At 45.5% G+C, this 27,737-nt stretch overlaps 1 protein-coding gene across 1 annotated transcript in view; it reads left to right on the top strand.

Moving 5' to 3' along the window:
- Nucleotides 1-4,009: 4,009 nt before the first annotated feature.
- The window catches only part of LOC110506108 (genetic suppressor element 1), a 420,263-nt gene continuing 396,535 nt past the window's right edge, over nucleotides 4,010-27,737 (top strand). The window contains exon 1 of the mRNA XM_036964533.1: nucleotides 4,010-6,953. Coding sequence (XP_036820428.1) covers nucleotides 4,347-6,953 — 2,607 coding nt within the window. The 5' untranslated portion in view covers nucleotides 4,010-4,346. The remainder of the gene's footprint in view (nucleotides 6,954-27,737) is intronic.

Genomic DNA, 27,737 nt, shown 5'->3' with positions numbered 1-27,737 from the left:
GATACAGGCGTTCTTCTTTGCTGAAGAACTGAAGAACTCATTTGCTGGAGAAATCGCTCAGGAGTTTCATCATGAGGCCAAAGGTGACTTTAAAACAGTTACAGAGTTTAATGGCTGTGATTGGAGAAAACTGAGGATGGCTCAACAACATTGTAGTTATTTCACAATCCACAACCTTAAAATGACAGAGTGAAAAGAAGGAAGCCTGTACTGAATAAAAATATTCCAAAACATACATTCTGTTTGCAACATAGCACTAAAGTACTACTGCAAAAAATGTGGCAAAGCAATTCACTTTTTGTCCTGAATACAAAGTGTTACTGTATGTTTTGGGAAAATCCGATACAACCCATTACTGAATACCACTCTACAAGCATAGTGTTGTCTGCATCACCTTATGGGTATGCTTGTAATCATTAAGGACTGGGGAGTTTTTCAGGATAAAAAAAAAACAGAATGGCTCTAAGCGCAGGCAAAATCCTAGAGGGAAACTTGGTTTAGTAGGCTTTCCACAAAACACTGGGAGATGAATTCACCTTTCAGCAGGACAATAATAAGGCCAAAAATACATTTGAGTTGCTTACCAAGATGACATTGAATGTTCCTGAGTGGCCTAGTTACATTTTTGACTTAATAAATCGTCTTGAAAATCTATGGCAAGACCTGAAAATGGTTGTCTAGTAATGATCAACAACTAACTTGACAGAGCTTGAAAAATAATGTGAAAATATTGTATTATCCCGGTGTGGAAAGCTCTTAGAGAATTACCCAGAAAGACTCACAGCTGTAATCTTACCCTGGACGCATCTCTGCGGAGTGGTCACTAGACTACACAGGCACAAAGTCATCAAATTTTACCTTAAACCTAACCTTAACCCTAACCTTAACCACACTGCTAACTTTAATGCCTAACCCTAACCTTAAATTAGGACCAAACAGCACATTTACGTTTTCATACATTTTTACAATATAGCCAATTTTGACTTTCCAACTGGCCCATCTAGCGGAAATCAGTCAGTTCTGCCTCCAGGGCAAGATTAATGACAATAAACATCAACCTGACAGTTTTCTATGGAATGGCAAGAAACGAATGAAAGAGTTAGTGAAAAACTATTTGAATATATGAATGAATGAACAAATGAATGAATCCTTGAATACATGTATAAATAAGATTGAATGGTACTGGTTAAGGGTTGGGTTCAGTTCCATTTCAATTCCAGTCAATTCAGAAAGTGAACTAACCCTCATTGAAAAGCACTGAAGACAATTGGAATTGGAATTTTAGTGTACTTCCTGAATTGACTGGAATTTAAATGGAATTTACGCCAACCCTGTTGGATAGAGTGAGTGAATAAATGAATAAAATAACTAATAAATTAATAAAAAATCTATTAATGCATATTAAAAGATGATGTCCTTCTGCAGTGTCTCTCTGGGAGCTTCCTAACAGAGAGCAGAGAGGGAGATGAACACTCACAGTTAACGAATCGTGTCACAGCTCTGTGAGAGAATGTTGAGTTAGAACGGACTCCTCCTGTTCTGAAGATTCCCACCTCTCTTCTTAGGGTCTGTGGTAGGGAAAACACACACGCACGCAAACATACACACACACACACACAGGGAGGCAGTCACAGAGGAGCTGGGGTGTCATTCCGACCTGTTGGTTGCCAGTTTGGAGGGAAGTAAGCAGAAGCGGGAGAGAGATGTCTTCCAAATGACTGGGAGACAGTTAGTCACTCAGAGGGATGCACTGTGGTGTGATTATTAATATCTGGTTGGGTTGCCAGGTTGGAGAAGATGTAGCAGAACAGGAAGTCAGAAAGAGAGAAGCTCTGGTGTGTCATTAGAGTAAGAGCTGGCTGTGTTGCCATGTTGGAGAAGATGGAGCAGAACAGGAAGTCAGAAAGAGAGAAGCTCTGGTGTGTCAGAGTAAGAGCTGGATGTGTTGCCAGGTTGGAGAAGATGGAGCAGAACAGGAAGTCAGACAAAGAGAGAAGCTCTGGTGTGTCATTAGAGTAAGAGCTAGCTGTGTGGCCATGTTGGAGAAGATGGAGCAGAACAGGAAGTCAGACAAAGAGAGAAGCTCTGGTGTGTCAGAGTAAGAGCTGGCTGTGTTGTCATGTTGGAGAAGATGGAGCAGAACAGGAAGTCAAACAAAGAGAGAAGCTCTGGTGTGTCATTAGAGTAAGAGCTGGCTGTGTTGCCATGTTGGAGAAGATGGAGCAGAACAGGAAGTCAGACAAAGAGAGAAGCTCTGGTGTGTCATTAGAGTAAGAGCTGGCTGTGTTGCCATGTTGGAGAAGATGGAGCAGAACAGGAAGTCAGAAAGAGAGAAGCTCTGGTGTGTCAGAGTAAGAGCTGGCTGTGTTGTCATGTTGGAGAAGATGGAGCAGAACAGGGAGGCAGACAAAGAGAGAAGCACCGTGGTGTCATTAAGATTAATGGAGAAGGGAAGCAGCCTCAGGGTGGCTCTTAAAGAGATGAGGGGATGATAGGACTGTGACTGCTTACAGGAGCACAATGTAGGCTAGTTAGAGACACAGCTGGATTGACAGTCATTACTGTTTATGTGTGTTATTGTTATTACGTTACACTGGTGTGAGTTTGAGTTAACTGGTTTTCACTGGGGTGTCCAAAGGGGTGTGTGTATCTGTCTGTGTGTGTGTGTGTGTGTGTGTGTGTGTGTGTGTGTGTGTGTGTGTGTGTGTGTGTGTGTGTGTGTGTGTGTGTGTGTGTGTGTGTGTGTGTGTGTGCGTGTGTGTGCGTGTGTGCATGTGTGTGTGCGTGCGTGTGTTTGTGTGTGTGTGAGGGAAAGAGCTCTGTGTGTGTGTGCTTGTGTATGTACTTTCATGTCTCAAAGTCCTTTTAGCCTTTTGTTGCAGTGTGGCATCAGTTGGCTGCGTTCCAACTTACTGAACTGCTCCACATACAACATGTTCTCTTCATCCATGTGTGTGTGTTCATGCATGATTGTTTTTATCTCTGTGAATGTGAATTAGTCCTGCACATTGCTTGCTGAGATCTGAAGGGGCTTGTCTGACACCAGACTGTGTGGTCCCTGTCAAGGTCTTCCATCCATGCAGTGTAGAGGGGGGCTAGGCTGAACTTAATCCCCAAAACAGGTGTGGCTAGTGGGGCTGCACCCCACAGCTGTCCCCTGAGGATCCAGGACAAGTGGGAACTGTACAACACAGCTAACAGCCATAGACAAAATACAAGACCCATTCTGTTTGAGCAATAACACTTAATCCCGCAATGAAAGAGACATTCGGGAGAATTGGAAGAAGCAAACATATTTCAGACAAATGTTTTCAAGATTTTGACTGCCTGTGGTTATTATAATGATTCTGTTTTAAGAACACATACAGATTCTGCTTCAATGTGTCATGCATCGTGCACAGCTCCCACAAATGCTTGAACAATGGCACACATTGTTCACCTCAGGATCCTGCTGCCTTACAAGTCTTTTCTTTCTCTTGTAAATTCTTCTGGCTGTTTATTATGGTGATACAACCTCTTGTAATTAAATGAATAGTTTGTAACATTTAGCATAAAGTGTATATTTACATGGCAGCTATGACATGGGAAGTCGTGCAATGCAATATGTAGCCTGGTTTGTGGCGTGTGTAAATATTTCCATATATCAATAGCTCATGGGTCTATGCATTACGTGTGAAAATGTTATCACGGGTATAGCAGTTTAAAACCAATACCTACTCTAATTATAGGCTGGGGCTATTCTAATCACACTGGACCTAAACATCAATAGGCCTACACGGTGATGCTTGATATGATATGGTTAAGTTTTTCTTCAACAAATACGTAATTTGGTTAAAAAATTATGAGACGCTTTCCTCCTTTATCAGTTAGTTCTGCTGAGAGGGCTTGACTATGGGGGAGCAGCGGCGAGGGTATCTGAAAAGTGATCCAGTGAATTGGAGATGGCGCTGTGTACAGTGTGAGCGAGTTAACAGCCAAAGTTTCCAGAGCGCAGGAAAGTTCGTAGGAGAGGTGACCCGTGATTCTAACAAGAGTTTTCTTCTCACGTTACCACGGGTTCGCAGTCCTATACTCCGGACTGGAGACACTGCGTTTCTGCTAAATGTTTCATGGACGGTTTGAATAGATTATCTATAACGGAATACTTGAGAGCCAGGAATTTAGTCTACGGTTCGTTGACTGTTCTGCAGTTTCATCGGGCTATCGGCTATTTTATCACAGTGAGTAGGCTGAACGCGATACGCTGTCTTTTTGTTGCATAGCCTACTTTTGTAAAGGTGTGAGTCTGTTAGAATGAATTGCCGCTTTTGGTATTATGTCATGTAGTCTGGGGTGTTTTTAGAACTATGAATGACCCCAGTGACAAGGATTTAATACCGATATCTCGGAAACACCGACTCATGGCTGCTGTCATGCCCGGGGACGAGAGCCCATTGTACAGCAACACTTCCAGGTCTGATCGGAATGGGATAGGATTGGTTCACTGTTTTATTTGTGGAAGCGGCGTTTCGCCAGGAAAAGAATTGAGATTACAAGTGAAATATCCGAAAGAGAACGGTCCGTTTTTCCCGTTTTTACAAAACCAGGAGCCAGCGCCGGGGGCATGTGAAGTCAGCCCGGATGGACACGCTACGGTGTGCGCCGTGTGCCACTGTTTTCTGGGGGAGCAGTGGAACTCGTTCGAGCGGACTAGGACACCCATAGAGAAGCGTATGTACTGGCTGAAGAGGCCGTACCAGTGCGACTCTCGGCGGATACCACAGGAGTGGAACATCTCCTATGACCTGGAGCGGAGAATCAGTGTCAGCAGCCAGAATTACGACGGGAACGAGTCGGATTTCTCCTCTTTCTCGGAAAACGAGAACATGTCAGACCAAGAACTGGATTTAGTAGACCGCGCCGGTGTGAGCAAGGAGAAGTATAGAACATCTGGCAGCAACAGCAAAACTCCCAGAAACGGTAGCAGGAAGAACAACAACAGTGTTAAAAACAGCCCTGACTCTGAACGGGCTATCCGCTATCCGGTGGGTGTTTACCAGGCACAGGACTCGCCGAAATCGGATAGTGCCATGCCGCCCAGGCGCGGTGCTAAAATTATGAATAATCTCTCTCAGTCATCAGTATCTCTGGCCCAAGAGATTGTGTCCCAGAGATGCTATGACAGCTCTCACGTTGACACACCTGTGCAGGACAACGGGATCATTATGCGCAACAGGCAGTGGCTAGCGGAGGGGAATGTCAGACACGCTGACCCGCGCCCTCTCCAACGCGCTGCTGACAGCAGCTGTAGTTTAACCAGGCATCCCTCCCTCATATTCCACCAGAAAGGAGAGGATCTCGCTGACGCTGCCGACGGACTATCACCCATTGGCGCCGCTGTCACCTCTAGGCGCGACACAGCAGCACCTAGAGAACGTGTTCCGGGCAAGTTTATAGCCTCTGACAACTCTGACAACGACCACGAGATCAATATAACCAGTGACGACAACCGCCAGGTGTTTGAAGCAGCTGGCAGCAGCAGAGAGAGGGTATTGGCTCTGCTGAGACCACCCAGGGATGCTGCCGGGAGGGTCATTGCCATGCCCCAGAGTGGTGCCAGTGGTGGTGCCAACAGGAGTACCAGTCCCGAGGAGTGTGTGTGTTACATCTGTGGCAGCGGGATGTGGCAGGGCGTGAGGTTCCGTGTGTCTGTGCAGAAGCAGGAGAGGGCAGCCAGCGAGCCCTTCTTCCCCTTCCTGTGGTTACACAGCCCTCCCCCTGGCGCCATGCCCCTCACCCCGGGGGGCACCACCCTGGTCTGTGCTAGCTGCCACACATCCCTAATGCAGCAGTGGCAGGGCTTCCAGCTGGCCGATGTGCCCGTTCTCCAGCGCCTCTACGTGGTCCCCCTCAACCAGGGCTCCTCCACCCCTGCACCAGCCTCGGGCCACCCTCCCTGCATCACTCCCCAGGAAAGGCACCCCTCAGAGCCCCTGGACTGCCTACCTAAGTCTCAGGCTTCCTGTGAGGCCTGTTTCCTCTGTGGCCAGGAGTGCGGGCGGGATGTGAGGGTGGCATATGCACGGGTCGGCGTGGGCAAAGCCCGCGGTGCCATGTATTTCCCCTTCATCAACCTGCTGCCGTGCCCGCCTGGTGCCCAGGGAGTGAGGAACGGCCGGGTGCACTGCTGTCCTCCATGCTACGCCATCCTGGAGGAGATCTGGGGGGCGTACCGCCTCAGCCTCAGTGAGGACCTCATCACCTCTGTCACCTCCTTCCTGGGGAGGTACCACACAGCGCTGGCCACGGGGGGAGCCGGACTGGCCCATTCCCAAAAGGTGGTGTCCTCCTCTTCCTCTGGCCATGGTGGGTCTGTATCAGTGTGTTACCTGTGTGGGACAGAGCTAGGGGTCGGGGGAGAGTTCCAACTCCATGTCAACCCTCCCGGGCGCTGTGGAGAGAGGGAGCCCTTCTTTCCCTTCCTCACCATCCACCCCCCCGCTCCCTGCGCCAAACCTGCCGACGCCACCGGCCTGGTGTCAGCCTGTGCCCTCTGCTATCACGACCTGCATGCCCAGTGGGCTCAACATGAGAGCCAGGGTTCTGCCACCTCCAGCTCTACAGCCCCAGGCCCAGCCTCCTCCACCCCCCAGCCGGCCAGCTCTCCCTGGGCCAGACAGTACAGCTGCGAGGCCTTTGTGTGCTTCTTCTGCAGACAGGAGCAGAGGCGTCAGGGGGGGCTGTGTGCGGTCACAGTGGCCAGGCTGCCTGTGTTCCTGTACGCCCCACGCGGGCACCGCACCCTCCTGGTGGATGATGGGAGGAAGCTGGTGATTGGCTCGTGTGTGGAATGTAAGTCCATGGTGCTGGCGGGACAGAGCATGCAGCAGGAGAGAGACAGGGACAGGGACGGGGAGGGACAGGGAGACGGGAGGACAGAGACACCTCCCCCTACATCACGCCCCAGACACAAGGTAAGACACAGGTTTGGTTGATGCTCCAAGTTGACTATTGTGGGTGTGTTGTATATTTTAGTGGTGCAGTATGCATCCTTTTCAGTAGATTGTGTGCTTGTTCATGTCTGTTAGCTATTGGTTTGTGTAACCTAACTTGATGTTTGTGGATGATTTCAGTCCTATAATAATTAAGTGCGCCCGTGCCTGTCTGTGTGTGTAGGTGGGGTTTATTATGGACCAGTGTTCACGGCTGTTATTGCTATTCTCCCCCATTATGGGAAAGCTGCTCTGAAACAGGGAGAAGTGAGAGTTGGTGTGTTCTCGAGTGTTATGGTTGTGTGTGTGTTCCTTTAGCTCTCTGACTGGCAGGGGAGTGAGCAGTGTTAGCAGGGGATCCGTACAGCACCGGAGCCCGTCGTTAGAAAAACAAACATTTGGATCAGAACTCTAACAGTAAACAACACAGAAAGACCGGGGGGATTTCAAGGCCACCACTGGCCTCATTTTCTTCGTGTGTGTTTACATGTGTGTGTTTACATGTGTGTGTTTCTGGCCAAGTCTGTTGGTTTTTGTACATTGTTTTGGCTGTATACAGGATTCCATACGTCAGTGCTGTGTGTGTGTGTGTGTGTGTGTGTGTGTGTGTGTGTGTGTGTGTGTGTGTGTGTGTGTGTGTGTGTGTGTGTGTGCGAGGCTACTACAGATTGTATCCTTTATCAGATCAACTAGAGACGGCTGATATCCACTAATGATAATAACAGTTTCCTCTGTGTCAGGAACAGCTGTGAACTCTCTATTAGACAGTGTGGTGTAATGATCATGTCTGTTTTATAAATCCTGCTCTATCCAGTGTAAATATAGAGCAGAGACTCATCCAGTCATGTGTCAGTCTTACTGTAGTGTGTGTGTGAGTGTGTGTGTGTGTGTGTGTGTAATCATGCAGTGACTGATTCAGTGCTGCTGTTGCTGTTACTTCACAGAGTGAGACCTCTTCTCTCTCTCATGAATAAATGGATGGATAAAATGAAAAAAGGAGAATAGGTCTTGTAGATGGACTTGTAGCATTAGACCTTGTTTCACAGAGGCCACAGCAGCAGGTGCTGTTGCTACTAATTACTGCTACCGAGATGAATGAAGAAAAGCAATGTCTGCAACTCTGGTAGGCTCCCATGGTGATTTAATCAGATGCGCAAAAAATATGTTTTTTATCCGAGTATAGCACGGTGAAAAACACCTACTGAAATAAGCTCTAGAGCAGGGATGGACAACTCCAATCCTCTGTGGTGTCACACTTTTACCCCATCCCTAGCAAAAACAACCAATTAAACGAATCGCATTCTAAACTGAAGATCATGATTAGTTGACTATTGGAGTCAGATGTGTTAGCTGTTAGTTGAAGTGTGTGATTTAAAGTGGGACTGCAGATAGAGAGGAGGGAAAGAGGAGGAAAGAAGGGGGAGAGAGGAGGGAAAGAAGAGGGAGAGGAAAAGTTTAGGAACAAGGTCTTCATTAAGGTACACTGTTGGGACTAGAGTTGATGAAGGAATCCCACAATACTTTTTCTCATGCTGCAAGAATGCATGTTTAGAGTGATGCTCCTCAACAGAGCAACATTTACAGTGTGAAACAGAGAGATGCTCAACCTCATAATTAAAGATCGTTCTCTGCTTGTGAACTATTTTATTGTTGAGGTTCCAGGTTTTGATGGAGTATGTGTGTCATATTGCTGGTGTTCCATCCTGAGGTCCAAGCAGACACAGCAATGGGCAGGTGGGAATGTATTCATAAATAATAATTGAATCCCAGTAGTCTGAACATTTTACTCCCTAGAGAGCAGAGATCAGATCATACAGTAAAGTAAGAACACCTGTGGGCATCGTTCAGCTGTCCTATACTTTTATTTTCTTTCTCTCTCTCTCTTAATTTAAGGGCTTTATTGGCTTGGGAAACATATGTTAACATTGTGAAGTAGATAATAATAATAATAATAATAATAATAATAATGCCCTTTTCTTGTGGCAACAGGTCAAAAATCTTGCTGCTGTGATGGCACACAAATTGGGTTTGTTTTCAAAGTCTTTGTGGGTCTGTCTAATCTGAGGGAAATATGTGTCTCTAATATGGTCATACATTTGTCAGGAGGTTAGGAAGTGCTGCTCAGTTTCCACCTCTCTCTCGCTCGCTCTGATCATCAGGTATGTATATCAGATCACACCCTCAGAGGGAATGCTAGATCAGAATCCGCTAGATCAGAATCCCGGAGCAGGCTTACTTGGTTTGGGATTAGTGGTGTGTGAGGGATTTGAGGAGTCTGAGGGGTGCAGGTGACAGAGCTGTTTTTGGCCTGGGCCAGGCAATGACCTCATGGCTGAGGAAGTGCTTAGAGGGGCTGAGTGTGTGTGAGAGAGCCGGGGTGTGAGAGGGGCTGAAAGGGGGCGGTGGGTGCCTGGGAGAAACAGGTGCCGTGTCCTCCAGTGACACGCTATCTGGCCCAGAGAAGAACTGTCATCGCTCTCATGTCACCAGAGGAGAACCCATCTGCTTCCCCTGACCCCACCCCCTCTCCTTCTCACCCCTTCCCTCTTTCCTTCCCTCTCCCCTCTGCTCTCTCTTTCCCTCTCCTTCCCTCTCTCCTCCTTCCTCCTATATCTCTAAAAAGCAGAGGGAGGAGGATGTGTGGGAGAAAGGGGGTGAATATGGAGAGAAGGGGTGAGAAAATGAACTGCAAAGGAACGGGTTGACTTTGTCTTTTAGCTAGGTCTTCTTCATGTTTAGATATTTGAACTAAGAATGGCATAATCAAGTTACTGTTGTAAAACAGTAGAGGGAGGGGCTGGGTTCTGCATATGCAACTGCCTTCACCTACTGATGAGTACCTGCACTGTCGTGTGTGTGTTGCGTGCATATGTGCATGTGTGTCATTTAATGTACTTTGTTAAAATGAGGTCTTCCTGTCCGATTCCTCGTTAAGATCTCAATAAGGTCTAAATTAGCCCACGCAATGAGAGCTGCTACTGCTACTGTCTCTGCTAGCCAGACGTGTTAAATATAGTAGACTCCAACACACACACACACTTTCACACTTTCACACTTTCACATTATTCACATACGCAGCTGCTACTCTGTTAATGATCTATCCTGATTGCCTAGTCACTTTTACCCCTACCTACATGTACATGTTACCTCCATGTGTCTTACTTTTGAACTCTGCAGTGTTGGGAAAGGGCTCGTAAGCATTTTACGGTAAAGTCTACACCTGTTGTATTCGGCGCATGGGACAAATACAATTTCATTTGACACACACACACACACGCAAGCTGGATGGATGGTTAACATGCTCCTTGAGTGTAAAATGCATGTTGAACATGACCCTCTGACTTCCCTGTCAGACTCTGTAGACCACTGTTACGCACGCCTCTATGAAGAGGGAACGCAACCCCCTGTTACAACTAAACTCTCTGTGAAGCGAAAGAGGTATGGACTGTAGGTGCGAGCAAGAATGACAACAGGCAGAATGTGGTACCGTTTTACAAGGACTTTATTCCTTTACACGGTAATATGGGGAAAAGGGGCTGGACGGAACCAAAGCAAAGAAAGTAAATCTCAAAGCCCCCCCCCCCCTCTCCTATCTTACCTGCCTACCCACCTACTTACCTAATTTAGCACCACCTGGTGCCCTAACCAAAATACAGGGAGTGGTCTGCCCAGGTCTTACCTAGTGTGCCTAGACAATGAATATACTACGGGTAAATGTATGCCCGCGGGCCTCTTGCCTAAGCACTCCCAAGGTGCCTTCCCCTTCTCCCCTGGGAACAAATGAAACATGGGAATAACAATTTCACAAACAAACTAAAAAACAAAGGACATCAAATAAGCTCTACCTGAGCAACAAAGTCACAGAACACACCAACTTCCCAGCAATGAACTCCCATCAAACTCAACCTCTAGCACTACACCACCACTAGACCACCACTAAACCACCACTAGACCACCACTAAACCACCACTAAACCACCACTAAACCACCACTAGACCATCACTAGACCATCACTAGACCACCACTAGACCACCACTAGACCACCACTAGACCACCACTAAACCACCACTAGACCACCACTAAACCATCACTAAACCACCACTAAACCATCACTAAACCATCACTAGACCACCACTAGACCACCACTAGACCACCACTATACCACCACTAGACCACCACTAGACCACCACTAGACCACCACTAGACCACCACTAGACCACCACTAGACCACCACTATACCACCACTAGACCACCACTAGACCACCACTAGACCACCACTAAACCATCACTAGACCACCACTAGACCACCACTAGACCACCACTAGACCACCACTAAACCATCACTATACCACCACTAGACCACCACTAGACCACCACTAGACCACCACTAGACCACCACTAAACCATCACTAAACCACCACTAGACCATCACTAGACCATCACTAGACCATCACTAGACCACCACTAGACCACCACTAGACCACCACTAAACCATCACTAGACCATCACTAGACCACCACTAAACCACCACTAAACCATCACTATACCACCACTAGACCACCACTAAACCACCACTAGACCATCACTAAACCACCACTAAACCATCACTATACCACCACTAGACCACCACTAAACCATCACTATACCATCACTAAACCACCACTAAACCAACACTAGACCACCACTAAACCATCACTATACCACCACTAAACCACCACTAGATCACCACTAAACCATCACTATACCACCACTATACCACCACTATACCACCACTAGACCACCCCTAAACCACCACTAGACCACCACTAAACCACCACTAAACCTTCACTAGACCACCACTAAACCATCACTATACCACCACTAAACCACCACTAGACCATCACTAGACCACCACTAGACCATCACTAGACCATCACTAGACCACCACTAGACCACCACTAGACCATCACTAGACCACCACTAGACCACCACTAAACCACCACTAGACCATCACTAGACCATCACTAGACCATCACTAGACCATCACTAGACCACCACTAGACCACCACTAGACCATCACTAAACCACCACTAAACCTTCACTATACCACCACTAGACCACCACTAGACCACCACTAGACCACCACTAGACCACCACTAAACCACCACTAGACCACCACTAAACCACCACTAGACCACCACTAAACCACCACTAAACCTTCACTAGACCACCACTAAACCATCACTAAACCACCACTAGACCATCACTAGACCACCACTAGACCATCACTAGACCACCACTAGACCATCACTAGACCACCACTAGACCACCAGAATGTCTTAGTGGAGTCATACACATCCAACCAACCAGGCTTCAGGTCAAAGGCCCAATCCCATCCTAACTTCACACCATTTTGGTGAACAAATGAAATTAAAATGGCTTATTTGTCTTGTGGGGATAAAATAATACTTTGTTAGTGTGATAGAGAGGACTAAGGAAACGAAAACACTCTCTCAGTATGTCACTGGTATGGTTGTGTTGTGTCTGCCTCTAAAGTCAAGGAGATGACACGATGATCAAAGTCCTACTACACTAAGTGGAGCCACGCTAGAGATGACATGGGATCACCCACAGACGTGTGTGTGTATGTGTGTGTGTATCTGTGTATAGTGGTCTGCTGAGGCTCTGTTCTGGGTGGTTGATTATCGTTGACCCGTAGGAAAAGTGGAGACAGGTTTCTGCGTCTGAGCTCAATCAGTGTGCCACTGTCTGTCTGTGTTTCTGTTCAGAAATGAATGTAGGGGTCAGTTATTATATGTGTGTAAATGTGGCCGTGATGTATACATTTGAATGTGTGTGTTCTGTGTGTATGTTTGGAAAGAGTATGTTCTCACTGCTTGGCCCTATATCCTGTGAAGGAGGTATTTGCTGTCACAGGAAAAACATTCTGGCATCGTGACACTGTCGCCTGCACAGATTTATTACTGAGAGGAGAGGAGGAGGGAGGGAGGGAGAGGGGGAGTCTGGGGTGGGGGAGATCACTGGAAGGTTTGTAAGTGTGTGTGTGTGTGTGTGTGAGGGGGGGGGGGGTGTAATCAGAAATAGAAAGGTAGAGGTGGTACCCAGTCACAGTCTCATGTCAAAATTAGACGTTCGTCCATGTTTCTCAAACGTCACATTTTGAAGGTGTAAGAAACGTCAGTTTAGGAATTAACTCTGAATTTTTAAGGTTAGGGTTAAGTTTAGGAATTAACTCTGAATTTTTAAGGTTAGGGTTAAGTTTAGGAATTAACTCTGAATTTTTAAGGTTAGGGTTAAGTTTAGGAATTAACTCTGAATTTTTAAGGTTAGGGTTAAGTTTAGGCATTAACTCTGAATTTTTAAGGTTAGGGTTAAGTTTAGGCATTAACTCTGAATTTTTAAGGTTAGGGTTAACTTTAGGCATGAACTCTAAATTTTTAAGGTTAGGGTTAAGTTTAGGCATTAACTCTGATGAGGTAAGGGTTAAGGTTTGGGATAAGCCTAAAACAAAAATCTCAAAAACAACTTTTATTTATCACTGGATTCTGACATTCAACCTTTTGCACCAGAGGCAGATGTTTACCTACTTGAAGGTAACAGCGCTCACTTGCCCCTAATGGTCCATTTCCACGTCATCTCCTGACATCCTCAGACGTGGATGGATGTCTAGTATTGACTTATGATATCCGTACACTGTAAGAGTTTTGAAAGCAGTGGAGCAGAGAGGAAGGAGAAAGGAATGAATGGAAAATACTAGATAATAGGCAGTCAAAGACAAACAGCGAAGAGGAGCAGTGAGACAGGACTTTATGTCTCAGAGATGGGAGATGAGAGGAGGGGAGTTAGTGGGATCTGTAGTCCAGCCAAAGAGAACAGAGCAGAATGGAATCCCATTTCTCATTAATACATCATAAAGGGTCACTGCAGGAAATACTACATTATCCAGGGGGCCACAGGGGAGGTCTGTCTCTGTAGAGAGAATGGAACTCTAAGGTTATGTTTGTGTCAGTGTGTTGGTATGTGTTTTGTGTGTACACATGTTTGTGAACCTGTGTGTGTGTGTGTGTGTGTGTGTGTGTGTGTGTGTGTGCCTGTGTTTAGCGCTTGCGTTTTGGTATTTTGATATGGTTCCTACAGGGACAAACCCCCTGGGCTGTTTGACACATTGTCAGTCTGCTAGAGTCTGAACACACTGGTCCACTTAGCTGTGAAACCCTAGACCCCTATGATGGGTCCCCCAGAACTCAGTCCGGTTTTAAACTTACTCTTGAAAGTTGTACTAGTAGAATGCACAAGGTACCATTTCTAAATAGGGTAGTACATCATCAGTTCCTCTTATCATGTCAGTCATTGCATATCTTAGAGAGCTATTTCTAACTTGTCAGAAATGTTATTTAGGTTTTTTAGCCCATGGACATTGTTGTCATTTTTTAGTCACTCAAATATCACATGAATTGCAAGAAAATAACTTTAAACCTGCAACATTCTCACCACCAACAAGAGCGGTGTGAACAGTGTCTGTCATGAACAATTATGGTGCCTATAGAAATAGACGTGGTGTGTGAGCACAGGGGTGGGTGCGCGGGATGTTCCCCAATGCTAGAAGGGGTTCCCCAAGTGAAAAGGTTTGAACCCCTGTTCTAGAGCAGCTAACAAGACCCCTGTCCCACTCACTGGACCAATGCATAGACAGAAGGACTTCCATAGTCACATAGTCACAAACAGCAGACTGGGTTGTGCTTTTGGTTCGACAGACACTTGGCTTGCTCCGCATATCGGAGCCAACATTGGCATTGATGAAGGAAATTACATTTCAGATAGATGACATTCAACTGAATGATTTTTTTTTTATATAGTCAGAATCAACATAAGTGATGTTAGTTATGCATTTGGAGTAGTCTAGGGGTCAAAATCCTACCTTAAAATACACATGCATATCTTATTCATAAATCATATTGATGTCATTGACAACATTATAGTTCCATGTACATATCTTAAGTTAGGATTGAGCCATGAGAGGCTGTATTCTCCAGTAGACAGCTGGCAGAGTCTGACGGATTGGTTGGCGTTTCAGATGGAATCCACAGCTATTTCTGGGGATTTATTTCACAGCTCCTGAAGGGGGATTTTCATTCAGCTCTCTGAGGCCGATATCTCTATGACATTACATCCAATGACCCAGATCCCAGCACTGATCCAACTAGAAACATCCAGATTTCAACAGCCATGTGAGGCCTTAGAACCGTCTCTCTCCGTCGCTGCTTGTGTCTTCACTGTCTTACTCCTCATCACTCAAAAAGAGGGTGTCTCATCCCCCCTGCCAAATAGAACACCCTTCAATCCCCCCACCCTCACTAACAGCTGCTCCTCTGTCCAGTACCCGTCCGCTGTTCCGCTGTTAGCTGGGCTATAGCTAGGCAGAGGCAGCCTGACACCATAGTGCGAGCCTCATACCTCACACCTCTCCCACCCTATGAAAGGGGGAGATAGTGCTGCCCACAGCCACCGTCATGGAAAAAACAAACCTTTGATCTACCGGGAATGACCCTGTCCCCCGTCCCCCGTCCCTCGCTGCACGTACACGAACATACAGAGTCATGAACGCTCACAAAACACACTTCATGCACGCATACACACATATACACACGCACATACACACACATGCACACGTTTGTTTTGCTATCCTTGTGCGAACCAAACAATTGATTCCTATTCAAAATCCTATTTGACTTAACCCTAACCCTTTACATAACCCTAACCCCTAACCTTAAACCTAACTCTAACTCATTAACCTAACCCCTAACCTTAAACCTAACTCTAACTCATTAACCTAACCCCTAACCTTAAACCTAACTCTAACTCATTAACCTAACCCAACACTCTTTCTTACTTATAGTGAAGAACCACAAGACACATGTAAATGAATAAAAGTCAATGATCCTGAATTTGATCTTGACAGGACAATTTTGAATGCTGTACAGATTGTACAAATTGTACTCCATTGTGTTAACATACAAAATATGAGTGGTTTTGTCAAATTTTCTGGCCCCTACTCCACTATTCAGGTAGAAACCCAGTTGACTGCCCTATCCAGAGAGAGAGAACAGAGATGGCAGTGTCTCCTTGGCCCACTGTTCCAGTCAATCCTGTTGGTTGGCACTGGGGTGTGTGTGTGTCCTGTTTTCAGCAGTGTGTGTGTGTGTGTGTGTGTGTGTGTGTGTGTCTTTAGTGTGCCAGGGTTGGAGAGTCTGAACTCAGTGTGATTGCTGAGACTCTAGGGTCCCATGTGAAAATAGCTCAGTGTGTGTAGCCTTGAGTGTGTACAGTGCATTCGGAAAGTATCCAGACCCCTTGACTTTTTCCACATTTTGTTACGTTACAGCCTTAAATTTATTAAATTATTCCCCCCCCCCCCCCCCCTGCAAAAACAGGTTTATAGAAATTTTAGCTAATTTATAGAAAATTGAAAACTGAAATATTACATTTACATAAATAAATGACCCTTTACTCTGTACTTTGTTGAAGCACCTTTGGCAGCGATTACAGCCTCGGGTCTTCTTGGGTATGATGCTACAAGCTTGACACACCTGTATTTGAGGAGTTTCTTCCATTCTTCTCTGCAGATCCTCTCAAGGTCTGTCAGGTTAGATGGGGAACGTTGCTGCACAGCTATTTTCAGGTCTCTCCAGAGATGCTCGATCAGGTTCAAGTCCAGGCTCTGGCTGGGCCACTCAAGGTCATTCAGAGACTTGTCCCGAAGCCACTCCTGCATTGTCTTGGCTGTGTGCTTAGGGTCGTTGTCCTGTTGGAAGGTGAAACTTCGCCCCAGTCTGAGGTCCTGAGCTCTCTGGAGCAGGTTTTCATCAAGGATCTCTCTGTACTTTGCTCCGTTCGTCTTTCCCTCGATCCTGACTAGAGTTCGCAGTCCCTACTGCTGAGGAGTGGTTTATGTCTGGTCACTCCACCATAAAGGCCTGATTGGTGGAGTGCTGCAGAGAAAATGATCCTTCTGGAAGGTTCTCCCAACTCCACAGAGGAACTCTGGAGCTCTGTCAGAATGACCATTGGCTTCTTGGTCACCTTCCTAACCAAGGCCCTTCTCCCCCAATTGCTCAGTTTGGCCGGGCGGTCAGCTCTAGGACGAGTCTTCGTGGTCCAAACTTCTTCCATTTAAGAATGATGGAGGCCACTGTGTTCTTGGGGACCTTCAATGCTGCAGACATTTTTTGGTACCCTTCCCCAGATCTGTGCTTCAACACAATCCTGTCTTGGAGCTCTACGGACAATTGGTTCAACCTCATGGCTTGGTTTTTGCTCTGACATGCACTGTCAACTGTGGGACCTTATATAGACAGGTGTGTGCCTTTCCAAATCATGTCCAATCAATTGAATTTACCACAGGTGGACTCAAAATCAAGTTAGAATCATCTCAATGATGATCAATGGTAACAGGATGAACCTGAGTTCAATTTTGAGTCTCATAGCAAAGGGTCTGAATACTTATGTAAATAAGGTATTTCAGTTTTTTATTTGTATTAAATTAGCAAAAATGTCTAAAACTCATTTTGCTTTGTCATTTTGGGGTATTGTGTGTAGATTGCTGAGGGGAAATGTTTTAAAATAAATTTTAGAATAGTTTTGAAAAAGTCAAGTGGTCTGAATACTTTCCTGACGGTACTGTATATGAGCTGTATATACAGTATGTGTGTCTGTGTGTGTGTGTGTGTGTGTGTGAGCTGTATATACAGTGTGTGTGTGTGTGTGTGTGTGTGTGTGTGTGTGTGTGTGTGTGTGTGTGTGTGTGTGAGCTGTATATACAGTGTGTGTGTCTGTGTGTGTGTGAGCTGTATATACAGTGTGTGTGTGTGTGTGTGTGTGTGTGTGAGCTGTATATACAGTGTGTGTGTGTGTGTGTGTGTGTGTGTGAGCTGTATATACAGTGTGTGTGTGCGAGATCTACTTTGAACACCTTTTATTTGAATCACTCTTATCTGTGAGTGTCTGTCTGCATATTGTATATGTACACTGTACACTCTTTAAAAAAAAGGTGATATCTAGAACCTAAAATCCCCATAGGATAATGCTTTTTTGGTTCCAGGTTTTTTGGTTCCAGGTTTTGCATTCCATGAAGAAACCTTTCCACAGAGGGTTCTACATGGAACCCAAAATGGTTCTACCTGAATCCAAAACAGGTTATCCTATGGGGGAGAGATGGAGGGCCTGGTTAGGCTTTCAAGTTCTGTGTGTGTCCAGTCCTCTTATTGTCCCCTGTGCTTGGGATAGTGGGATCTTTTCAGGACATGGCACCACTCATGGCATTTGGACCTGGGCCATGCCTCCCCTCATATCCTCCCGTCTCTCCCTCCTGCCCCCTTTTCATTGTTTTGGGAGTGCAGTGTTGACTCAGGAAAGGGACAGCAAGAATGGCCTCTTCCTTCTCCCTGCTCTCATCCCCTGTTCTCCCCTCTCTCCCCCTCCTTTCCATTCCCCCATTCTCCCCCATTGTGGTCTGTTCAGTGTTGCTTGAGGGCAGTACAGTCAGGGCCTGGCTGAATGGCTTGGTGAGAATAGCTGCTGTGCTGTGTGAATGAGGTATGTCTGTATTGTGTGGAGGCCAGCTCACTGGCTGGGTCTCCCCATGCTAGGCCTGGAGCTGCTTGAGTCTGGGTCTGTACAGGCCAGGGGATCTGGGCCAGGCCAGGGGATCTGGGCCAGGACAGAGAGGGAGGACAGGCCACTGTGTTCTCCTCTGTCATAGAAAACAACAACTATATCACAACATGACGTCCATTCATTTGCGCTCTATTCATTCATTCATTCAGTAAACCCGTTCTGTTATACAAAAGACCACAACGAGACCACATGTTGGTTAGTCACTTACTTCACAGCTGGCCTGTAGCTGACGTGGTCTGAAGACCATAGATTACAACCACATTGTGCCCTAGACCTAGACACCTGACATGTGCCAGCCATTAGAGGTCAGGAGGCTAGCATCTGTCTCAATGCCTGGCATAGAGTGGCATGGCCAGAGGTAGAGGAGCAGGCTGGACACTGGAGAAGTTCCCCAGTGCCCCCCTCTTTTCCCATGGCCCTGGTTTTACTAGGGTTTTATACCAAAGTAATTACAGAGTAGAGACAGTACTGTAACGATGTAACTACAGCCCAGCTCTTTCTCTCTCTCAAACACTCCCTCACTCCCAAACTCTGCAAATTTACTTCACCCCACGAGCCAGAGGAAACAAACCTCACATACTGTGTGTGTGTGTGTGTGTGTGTGTGTGTGTGTGTGTGTGTGTGTGTGTGTGTGTGTGTGTGTGTGTGTCTGCCAGGTGGTTGGGAGCAGTAGCAGGTGTTTGCTCCCGAAAACATGCAGGCAAAGCAGCTGGACTGTGCCACAGCTGTGTGTGTGTGTGTGTGTAGCACCTGGACACAGCTGGACTGTATGGCAGGCAGTAGCTAATAGAGGAACTGTGTTTCTGGCCAGACGTGAGCTCCTACACTCAGCCTGTTCAACACGTTATAGTATTCATTTCACTAGCTCTCCCTCTCTCCCACACACACACAGTTCCATTGCCAAAGTGCTTTATTTTTATTATCTTTACCCCTTGTTCTTTCAGGTCTGCTTGAAGTTCTGAATGTGTCATTTCAGAGTCATTTGAAGGGGTGAGGTATGGTGTTTTGGTGATGTGTCATTTCAGAGTCATTTGAAGGGGTGAGGTATTGGGTTTTGGTGATGTGTCATTTGAAGGGGTGAGGTATGGTGTTTTGGTGATGTCATTTGAAGGGGTGAGGTATGGTGTTTTGGTGATGTGTCATTTGAAGGGGTGAGGTATTGTGTTTTGGTGATGAGTCATTTCAGAGTCATTTGAAGGGGTGAGGTATGGTGTTTTGGTGATGTGTCATTTCAGAGTCATTTGAAGGGGTGAGGTATGGTGTTTTGGTGATGTGTCATTTGAAGGGGTGAGGTATGGTGTTTTGGTGATGTGTCATTTCAGAGTCATTTGAAGGGGTGAGGTATGGTGTTGTGGTGTATGGCAATTACAGTAGCAATGTGTCTGCTTGTGAAAGGGGTCTGCTCTGCTTTGCTCTAGTCATGCTTTCCTCCCCACCTTTCCCTCTCTCCTCCATTCCCTTTCTCACCCCTCTCCCCCCATTCTGCTGATAGCCCTAATGAGGTGAGGAGAGCAGGGTTCTGTAGCACCTCTCAGTTTAGGATGCCATACCAGGACAACTGGTCATACCAGCAGCAAGGGGGAGAGCTCAGCCAAAATAGACACCCACACCTGGCAATATACAGTATAACCTATACACAGCCAACCAATCAGGGACTAGGTTACTGTCCACCTCACCCCTCTGACTCTCTGTCCCCCTCACCCCATCTAAGCCTCTCTGTCCCCCTCACCCCCCCTCAGCCTCTCTGTCCCCCTCACACTCTCTCAGCCTCTCTGTCCCCCTCACCCCCTCTCAGCCTCTCTTCCCCCCTCACCCCCTCTCAGCCTCTCTTCCCCCTCACCCCCTCTCAGCCTCTCTGTCCTCCTCACCCCCTCTCAGCCTCTCTGTCCTCCTCACCCCATCTAAGCCTCTCTGTCCCCCTCACCCCCTATCAGCCTCTCTGTCCCCCTCACCCCCTCTCAGCTTCTCTTCCCCCCCTCACCCCCTCTCTGTCCCCCTCACCCCCTCTCAGCCTCTCTGTCCCCATCACCCCCTCTCAGCCTCTCTTCCCCCCTCACCCCCTCTCAGCCTCTCTTCCCCCCTCACCCCCTCTCTGTCCTCCTCACCCCATCTCAGCCTCTCTGTCCCCCTCACCCCCGCTCAGCCTCTCTGTCCCCCTCACCCCCGCTCAGCCTCTCTGTCCCCCTCACCCCCTCTCAGCCTCTCTGTCCCCCTCACCCCCCCTCAGCCTCTCTGTCCCCCTCACCCTCTCTCAGCTTCTCTGTCCCCCTCACCCCCTCTCAGCCTCTCTTCCCCCCTCACCCCCTCTCAGCCTCTCTGTCCCCCTCACCCCCTCTCAGCCTCTCTGTCCCCCTCACCCCCCCTCAGCCTCTCTGTCCCCCTCACCCTCTCTCAGCCTCTCTGTCCCCCTCACCCCCTCTCAGCCTCTTCTCCCCCCTCACCCCCTCTCAGCCTCTCTGTCCTCCTCACCCCTACTCCTCACTTCCTACTGCAACCCCACTGTCTCACATACTCCTTCACCAAACCCCAACTGAACCTCTGACTCAATCCCACCCCCTCTGCTCCCTCCTTCCCTCCTCAATCTGACCCCCTCAACTCCTCACCCCCAACCCACTGTCCCTCTCCCCTGGAACCACCTGGTCTCTCACATGACCTGCCAGGACCAGGGCAGCTGGGGGGCTGTAAGGGTGTGGTGTAGGGGGGCTGTACAGTGGTTCCTTTAAAAGTTGCAGCGTACTGCGGCACAACTTGCATGTTGCCTCAGAATTCTATGGCACGTTATTTAAGTGTGAACCACTGGTATCATCAAATCAAATCAAATGTAGCCCTTCGTACATCAGCTGATATCTCAAAGTGCTGTACAGAAACCCAGCCTAAAACCCCAAACAGCAAGCAATGCAGGTGTTGAAGCATGTTGGCTAGGAAAAACTCCAGAGAAAGGCCAAAACCTAGGAAGAAACCTAGAGCGGAACCAGGCTATGAGGGGTGGCCAGTCCTCTTCTGGCTGTGCCGGGTGGAGATTATAACAGAACATGGCCAAGATGTTAAAATGTTCATAAATTACCAGCATGGTCAAATAATAGGTCTGGAACAGGTAGCACGTCCGGTGAACAGGTCAGGATTCCATAGCCGCAGGCAGAACAGTTGAAACTGGAGCAGCAGCACGGCCAGGTGGACTGGGGACAGCAATGAGTCATCATGCCAGGTAGTCCTGAGGCATGGTCCTAGGGCTCATGTCCTCCTCCTCCGAGAGAGAGAATTCGAGAGAGCATACTTAAATTCACACAGGAAACCGGATAAGACAGGAGAAGTACTCCAGATATAACAAACTGACCCTAGCCCCCCGACACATACACTACTGCAGCATAAATACTGGAGGCTGAGACGGGAGGGGTCAGGAGACACTGTGGCCCCATCCGATGTTACCCCCGGACAGGGCCAAACAGGAAGGATATAACCCCATCCACTTTGTCAAAGCACAGCCGCCACACCACTAGAGGGATATCTTCAACCCCCAACTTACCATCCTGAGACAAGGCCGAGTATAGGCCACAAAGATCTCCGCCACCGCACAACCCAAGGGGTACCATTAATGCTGGTTAGTGCTAGTTTGACCACCAGAGGGCATCTTTGAGGATCTTTTGATAGCCTTCAATAATGGCTGTACTAGAGAATGCGGGCACGCGGTAGACTGGGGTTCAATTCCCCGAGGGGGAGGAAGGAGTAGGCTGTCCTTGTAAATAAGAATTTGTTCTTAACTAATTCCATATGTGTTATTTCATAGTTGTGATTTCTTCACTATTATTCTACAATGTAGAAAATAGTAAAAATAAAGAAAAATCCTTGAATGAGTAGGTGTGTCCAAACATTTGACTGGTACTTAATTAATTAATTAGATTAATATTTTGCTGTTTCTATTCCAAGAAAAATGAAAAACCCTCTGGGTTTCCGTTAAGATGGAACGGAAAATATGGTGCTGTACAAAGTGACGGTCGTGAGTAAAGTAGTGGGCTATTTAGCTAAAGAATACTGTGTCATGCGGGCAGGGCACGCAGGAGACCTGGGTTCAAATTCCCGACAGGGAGGAAGGAGTAGGCGGTCCTTGTAAATAAGGATTTGTTCTTAACTGACTTGCCTAGTTAAATAAAGGTTACACTAAGAGCATAACATTTCTACACCCTAATTTTATCTAACCAATACCCAAACGGAGATTCAGTGAAAATAAAAATCTCATTTATTTTTCAAGACCAGTCCCCATGCTTGTCTCAGAGCAGCGCAAAACAGTGCTAAAGTAGTTGTAGGCTTTTGCTTCTAACTTCAAAATACTCTTTAACTTCTTGACGCACCCATCCCTTTAGCGGGATCCTTTTCATCAACACCCGCTGAATTGCAGTGCGCCAAATTCAAATTAAATTACTACAAATATTTAATTTTCATGAAATCACAAGTGCAATATAGCAAAACACAGCTTAGCTTGTTGTTAATCCACTTGGCGTGTCAGATTTCAATACAGCTTTTCGGCGAAAGCACAACAAGCTTTCGCTTTTATGTAAGAACATCTCTCTCAGTAGACAAAATATGACAAATACTAGCAGCCAAGTAGATTGGTCACGAAAGTCAGAAAAGCAATAGATTAAATCGCTACCTTTGATGATCTTCGGATGTTTGCACTCACGAGACTCCCAGTTACACAATAAATGTTCCTTTTGTTCCATAAAGATGATTTCTATATCCAAAATTCTAAATAGTATCCATAATGTCCACAGAAACATGTCATACATTTTTTTATAATCAATCCTCAGGTTGTTTTAAAAATATATAATCGATAATATATCGATGGCTTTTTCAATAGGAGAGGGAGAGACAATGGCTGCCCCACTCTGTTGCACAAGCAAAACTCTGCGGGCACCCAGCTATCCACTGACGCAATGTTATATTTCTCGCTCATTTTTCGAAATAAAAGCCTGAAACTATGTCTAAAGACTGTTGACACCTTGAGGAAGCCATAGAAAAAGGAAAATGGTTGGTATCCCTTTAAATGGAGGCAAGGCATCCAATGGAACAGAGAGCTTTCAGGAAAAACAGCACTTCCTGGTTTGATTTTCCTCAGGTTTTCGCCTGCAATATCAGTTCTGTTATACTCACAGACAATATTTTGTGTGTTCTATCCTAATCTGACAATTATATGCATTTTCTAGTTTCTGGGCCTGAGAAATAGGCCGTTTGAAATGGGTACGTTTTTTTAGCCAAAAACTAAAATCCTACATTCAAGAAGTTAAATAAATGAATCCTACAGACGAAGAACCATATATGTGACATTTACCAAAAAAATGAGATATACATGAACAATCATTATTGGACACCCTTTTTCTATAGTGAACCGGTTTCACAAGCTTTCCACACGCTAATTAACAATCATTTTAAATTTAAAGATAGGCTCTCGTGGAATAACCGTTTATGTGCACCACTCAGAATGGACGGACAAGCGCACAACCTTTCTGTTGCTGATGAAAATCACAGAAATGTGGGAAAGAAACGTAAAACAAAACTAAAAGAATGGAAAGACAGGCAAAGGAAGATCTTACGGGATGCGGGAAAACCCTATACAAATCGTAAGGGTCAAGAAAAAACTGGGTAAAGCTGTCCAAAAGAGGTATGTGGAAGAACCGTAAATCAAACAATCAAGCTAGCTAGCTATAGAGTACAGTAACTAACATGTATGTTGTGGGTGGTCTAATTTGTAACTATAGAGGAAACATATTAGCTAAAGTTCGTTGGCTAATAACTCATACATTATCGTTACAAATGTTATTGCTAGATTATAGAAGAAACATAGACATTCGACATGGCTACAGTAGCTAGCTAGTTACACTGTATCCTGCAGGGAAGAGCGTGTTCCACGACGTGCAGAAAGGAGTGTGGAAAGTGACTGATGAGCGCAAGCTGCATCTGTTCAACAGTTTCCACTGTCCCATACGAGAAACAACAAGCGTTGATTCTCTCCGGCTTAGAACAGGTTAGAAATAAGACAAAACGCCTATTATTATAATAGCTATATTGAACACTTGCATAGTTTAACTTTGACAGTAATGATACGTACATTAACCTTAACTCTAAGAGTGCTGTGTTACACAATGGTGCAATACAAACTCATTCTGTGTATAGATTGGGAGTGTTTTGTAGTTCTATGGTATGTTCACATTGAGGGCTTCATTTTAAATGAGACTAAGATTTCATGACTCAACTTTTAAGAAAAGTAATCAGTGCTAAAGTTGATAGACCACCTTTATATGAACCTCCATACAAATGAATTAACTGCATATTGCATTTAAGTTAATTACATGAAGGGCATATGTACTTGAAAGTACTTACAACATCATATCAGGTGTTAAAAAAGGACATCTTACAAGAGTCATGCAAAATGTCACATATACTGTTCTTCCACAAACTGAAATCATCACTGGAGATATACTGTTCTTCCACATTCTTAAAATTAAAACGGCAATAAAAAAAATATTTTTTGAAATAACAAAAAAATATAAATTGTTGTTGGAAGATATGGGTATGGAGAATTATTTGTCAACCATAAAACACCTAATGTGGTACAAACAATTAATAATATAAAAATAACTGATTATCTTAAAATTGAAAAATTGTCACATATATGGTTCTTCGTCTGTAGGATTCAAATAAGACCTACACCACTTTTAACAGCACATTACTCAACACTAGTGAGAGTCATGTCGCCTACGGTAGACCTACAGTATATCGGAAAATATGACTCTCTGCCAATACAGTGCCTTGCGAAAGTATTCGGCCCCCTTGAACTTTGCGACCTTTTGCCACATTTCAGGCTTCAAACATAAAGATATAAAACTGTATTTTTTTGTGAAGAATCAACAACAAGTGGGACACAATCATGAAGTGGAACGACATTTATTGGATATTTCAAACTTTTTTAACAAATCAAAAACTGAAAAATTGTACGTGCAAAATTATTCAGCCCCTTTACTTTCAGTGCAGCAAACTCTCTCCAGAAGTTCAGTGAGGATCTCTGAATGATCCAATGTTGACCTAAATGACTAATGATGATAAATACAATCCACTTGTGTGTAATCAAGTCTCCGTATAAATGCACCTGCACTGTGATAGTCTCAGAGGTCCGTTGAAAGCGCAGAGAGCATAATGAAGAACAAGGAACACACCATGCAGGTCCGAGATACTGTTGTGAAGAAGATTAAAGCCGGATTTGGATACAAAAAGATTTCCCAAGCTTTAAACATCCCAAGGAGCACTGTGCAAGCGATAATATTGAAATGGAAGGAGTATCAGACCACTGCAAATCTACCAAGACCTGGCCGTCCCTCTAAACTTTCAGCTCATACAAGGAGAAGACTGATCAGAGATGCAGCCAAGAGGCCCATGATCACTCTGGATGAACTGCAGAGATCTACAGCTGAGGTGGGAGACTCTGTCCATAGGACAACAATCAGTTGTATATTGCACAAATCTGGCCTTTATGGAAGAGTGGCAAGAAGAAAGCCATTTCTTAAAGATATCCATAAAAAGTGTTGTTTAAAGTTTGCCACAAGCCACCTGGGAGACACACCAAACATGTGGAAGAAGGTGCTCTGGTCAGAGGAAACCAAAATTGAACTTTTGGCAACAATGCAAAACGTTATGTTTGGCGTAAAAGCAACACACCATCCCCACTGTCAAACATGGTGGTGGCAGCATCATGGTTTGGGCCTGCTTTTCTTCAGCAGGGACAGGGAAGATGGTTAAAATTGATGGGAAGATGGATGGAGCCAAATACAGGACCATTCTGGAAGAAAACCTGATGGAGTCTGCAAAAGACCTGAGACTGGGACGGAGATTTGTCTTCCAACAAGACAATGATCCAAAACATAAAGCAAAATCTACAATGGAATGGTTCAAAAATAAACATATCCAGGTGTTAGAATGGCCTAGTCAAAGTCCAGACCTGAATCCAATCGAGAATCTGTGGAAAGAACTGAAAACTTCTGTTCACAAATGCTCTCCATCCAACCTCACTGAGCTCGAGCTGTTTTGCAAGGAGGAATGGGAAAAAATGTCAGTCTCTCGATGTGCAAAACTGATAGAGACATACCCCAAGCGACTTACAGCTGTAATCGCAGCAAAAGGTGGCGCTACAAAGTATTAACTTAAGGGGGCTGAATAATTTTGCAGGCCCAATTTTTCAGTTTTTGATTTGTTAAAAAAGTTTGAAATATCCAATAAATGTCGTTCCACTTCATGATTGTGTCCCACTTGTTGTTGATTCTTCACAAAAAAATACAGTTTTATATCTTTATGTTTGAAGCCTGAAATGTGGCAAAAGGTCGCAAAGTTCAAGGGGGCCGAATACTTTCGCAAGGCACTGTAATTACATTTGGAGGATTGGAGGATATTTCTGTAATTCAGTGATATTTATTCCCATAGTAATTCGTTATGGATCCATAACTAAATCAACATCGGCATTTTGAAAGAGTATTTATCATTCTTTTATGAATGAATGTATAAAGATGCCTTCATTAGTTATATTGTTTTAGTTTGAATGTGCAGACTGGCATTAAGAACAGAACAACGGGAACGCTTCCCTAGTCAGCACCATTATTAGTTACATTGTTTTAGTTTGAATGTGCAGACTGGCATTAAGAACAGAACAACGGGAACGCTTCCCTAGTCAGCTCCATTATTAGTTACATTGTTTTAGTTTGAATGTGTAGACTGGCATTAAGAACAGAACAATGGGAACGCTTCCCTGGTCAGCGCCATTATTAGTGCAATGCCTCTTAAATATTTTGGAGATTATTTTGTTTTCAAATAACTTAAAATGAGCGAGGAAAAGGCCATTCTTGAACATGGGGTGAGACATTGTTACTAATTTGTAAATAAAGCCAGTTTGTTATTTAGAATTATTAATTTATGTTTTTAGAGGAAGAAAAACCAAAAACCTACAGTCATCTCATGGGTCTCCCAGTCAAGGCCGGCACGGGTATTGAACCAGCATCTGTAGCAACACAGCTTAGACCATAGCGCCACTCAGGCGCTGTACAACGTGACCGGTCG

This window comes from Oncorhynchus mykiss, chromosome 26 (genome assembly GCF_013265735.2).
Source record: "Oncorhynchus mykiss isolate Arlee chromosome 26, USDA_OmykA_1.1, whole genome shotgun sequence".
Classification (NCBI taxonomy): domain Eukaryota; kingdom Metazoa; phylum Chordata; class Actinopteri; order Salmoniformes; family Salmonidae; genus Oncorhynchus; species Oncorhynchus mykiss.
The sequence above is the reverse complement of the archived record's forward strand: the minus strand, read 5'-3'. Positions and strand labels throughout refer to the sequence as shown.